The sequence below is a fragment of the Asparagus officinalis genome, chromosome 9 (genome assembly GCF_001876935.1).
Source record: "Asparagus officinalis chromosome 9, Aspof.V1, whole genome shotgun sequence".
Taxonomy (NCBI): Eukaryota; Viridiplantae; Streptophyta; class Magnoliopsida; order Asparagales; family Asparagaceae; genus Asparagus; species Asparagus officinalis.
Genome location: NC_033802.1, coordinates 4,933,816 through 4,937,309, shown reverse-complemented (window position 1 = coordinate 4,937,309; position 3,494 = coordinate 4,933,816). Strand labels below are relative to the sequence as shown.

The 3,494-nt window shown below is 42.0% G+C and overlaps 1 protein-coding gene across 1 annotated transcript in view; it reads right to left on the bottom strand.

The window, feature by feature from the left end:
* LOC109824233 (leucine-rich repeat receptor-like serine/threonine-protein kinase BAM2) overlaps nt 1-1,157 on the bottom strand; it is a 4,854-nt gene extending 3,697 nt beyond the window's left edge. Inside the window, 1 exon segment of the mRNA XM_020390768.1 lies at nt 1-1,157. This exon segment is cut by the window's left edge and continues 472 nt beyond it. Within this exon segment, the coding sequence (XP_020246357.1) occupies nt 1-989 (989 nt within the window). The 5' untranslated portion in view covers nt 990-1,157.

Here is a 3,494-nt window from a genome sequence, read left to right as displayed (position 1 = left end):
TCCAGGTTCGGGAGCTCGCCGATGAACTCCGGTATCGACCCGTGCAGTCGGTTCAGGAACAGATTCAGCAAGGACAACCCCGTTATCATCTTGAACTCGCCCGGTATCTCTCCGGTGAGAGCATTGTTCGATAGGTCGAGGGATGCCAAGCTCGTTAAGTTTCCTAGAGAAGCAGGAATCGGCCCCGATAACAGGTTGGAGTGGAGAAAGAGAGCGTTCAGGGAAGCCAAAGCTCCGAGCTCCTGAGGGATTCCGCCGACGAGGCTGCAGCTGGAGAGGTCTAGATGGGCCAATTGGGCCAGACCGCCGAGCTCAGGCGGAATCCCGCCTTCGAACACGTTGAAATAGCCCAGGTACAGCTCCTTCAAGCTCGTCAGGTTCCCGATTTCACCAGGAATCCTCCCTCGCAGGTCATTTCCATACAGCGCCAGGTACTCCAGCTTCGCCATTTTCCCGTAACTCGCAGGAATTCTCCCGTAAAAGAAATTCCCTCCAAAATCAAGATAACGAATCCGCTTCAATCCGATGACATCAGCGGGTAACGGAGAAGTAAAGTTGTTGTTATACGCATCGAACACTTCCAAGCTCGGCAAAGTTGAGTAATCCCAGTCAAGATCGCCGTTGAATTCGTTGTTCGATACATTCAGATACCGAAGGCTGGGCATATTCGAGATCCTGACCGTACCGGAGAATCCATTCCCATCGAGAGAGAGGTTGACGAGGTGCGGAAGGCCAGAGATTTCGACGGGCGAAGAGTAGGAGATGTTTGAGCTCGAGAGGGTGATTGAAGAAATACCGGTTCGATTTTGATTGCAGCGGACCCCAGTCCACGAGCAGACTGAGCTCAGGTTGCTGGATCCGGACCAGGCAGGGAATGCGAGAGTTAGCGAGGAGAGAGCGACGGCGTCGGAGATAACGGAAGCAGAGGAGGTGGGAGGAAGTAGAGGGAGGAGGAGAGCGAGGAAGAGGAGCATGTTGAGGATGTTCATGGGGGATTGAGTTCATAGAAGAGGGGTTTGGATGTGAGTGAGGGGGGGTTTAAGAGAAGCTTCAGGTTCTGAAAGCGGAGGCATCTTCAGATATTTGAAGAGAGGTGAGAATCTTCAGGGTTTATGGTGATAGATACTGAGGCTTTGGTTTGAGTTTCAGAGCTTTGTTTGGAATAAATAAGGAGCCGTTGGTTTTAAGAAATTTAAAAATTTTGATAGCGTGGGGGAGGGGAAAATATTAAAAGGGTTAAAGTAAAGTTGCTAATGGTACTGTTTTCTTTTTACTTTATGAGATGCGTAGGATGATGTACTTTTGGTTTAATCTTGGGTCAATTATACAAGTTTAAACTGATAAATTTAATGTCTATATTTATTATTTTTGAAAATACGGAGCAAAGTTTGTAGATTAAATAAAACAAGGGGATATCAGAAATCCAATTAACTCAAATGAAAATAGCTATCCGCCATGGACTCTCAACATTTTGCAGTAAACCCCCGTCACTTTCAAAAACGCACTGAACCCTCAATAAGTTTTTGGAATTGCCAAAAACACCCCAAATAAATATCTGCATTTGGCAGAAACCCACGTAAATTAGAACAATAAAACGACCTAGAAAGGCAGTTTGAAAGTTGTTTGGGGTTTTACTATAATTTACCCAAATGATATTGAGGAGTTTTTTTAAAAAGTTGTTGGGGATTTAGTGTGAAAGTTATTGAGGCTTTGCTGCAAAACACTGAAATTTCTTGGGGGTTTAGGGGCTGTTTGGTTTTTTTCTGAAAAAACCGGAAATGGAAAACTCACATTTCAACTCATTTCAAGAGATTTCAAGACATTTCCCGTATTTTTTTTGTTTCGCAATGAAATCACTGTCACGTCACATAAGAAACAAATCCAGACGTAATAGTAACATTGTTACGATTTCCATTTCTTGTGTTTGTTTGAACATAAAAAAAGGAAATGGAAATCAGTCGCAATAATAACAGTGTTTTCAACAATTAAATAATCTGTTTTATTCACAGTCACTGTTTCAATAGTGCTTTTAGTAATTAAAAAGCATTGAAGTGACATTTCCAAGTGTTTTCAGAGGTTTTTGGTGTGAAAACGTTTTTCTCAAAAATCTGACGTGACATCCTACGTGGCATCCTTATTTCTTTAAATCACAAAACGAAACAAACATGTGATTTGAAAATCGGTTGAAACCAAAATCCTATGTGGCAGGAGGGAGATTTCTTGAAATCTGACGTGACGGTGGAGGGGGGGGGTTCTTATTTTTTTAGCAAACAAACAGCCCCTTAGTGTAATTAAGAATATCACATATGGAAAAACAAAACTCCAAAATGACATACATCTCTACAAGACATAAAACAGTAAATAAACTACTATGGAAGAAGGAGGCTGACATAAAATAGCTATCCGCCATGGACTCTCAACTGTTTTATGTCTTGTAGAGATGTATTTCATTTTGGAGGCTGAGTACCTTTGTACTGTTCATTTTGTAGAAATTTCCTCTGGAATGGCAGCCTCAGTTTCTCTAGAACTAAATGCCTTATCAACTGGGGAACAGTTTGCAAATCTAACGAAGAAGGAGGGCTTGGGGTGATTGATATCCCCTCTTTCAACTCAGTCCTCCTCTCAAAATGGATTTGGAAAATTCTCGACAGAACCTCTTTTCTTAGCAAAGTGTTTTTCTCCATTTATTCAAAAAATGGAGCAAATCCTCTTGCTCTTCAACCAAAGATGTCATCTTCAAGATTTCTTCAAGACCTTTTCTCCATTCAACCCACCTTTTTTTAAATTGTCAGATGGAATGTCGGGGATGGTAACACTGGCAGTTTTTGGCATGATAAATGGTCTTCAGCAAATACTCTTAGCAGCCTCTTCCCCCATGCATATAAGCTAGCCCTCTCAAAAAACTGCAGCATTGGTTCTCAAGGCAGATGGCTAAATAATTCATGGCATTGGCATCCGCTAATTAGAAGGGGTATTTCCCCTAATGAAAGGGCAGACATTCTTAATCTTCACTCCCTCTTAGAGCATATTAATCCAGGTGGTACATCGGAGCAGGATGTTTTACAATGGCCTCTACACTCTACGGGTATTTTCACTGTAAAATCCTTTTATACATTTGTCACTTCAGGGGGTCAAAAATCCCAGTTCTTCAACATGATTTCGAAATTCATCATTCCCTTAAAGGTAAAAGTCTATCTCTGGATTATTTCCAAAAGGAAGCTTAATACTAGAGATAATTTAATCAAAAAAGGATGGAACGACGATCCTCTATGTCCTTTCTGTCATGGGGAAACAGAAACCCACGATCATTTATTTCTTCACTGCCCTTTTGCTCGTGATGTTTGGAATTCCCTTCTCCCCCTCTTTCCAGCAAACAGATGGCCTACAAACATGGAAGACCTGCTGCTGTTCCACAAAGCCCCCAATATTTGCTCAGATATCAAAGTCATATGGAAGATTCTGTTGCCATGTTTTTGTTGGTGGATCTGGTTCTG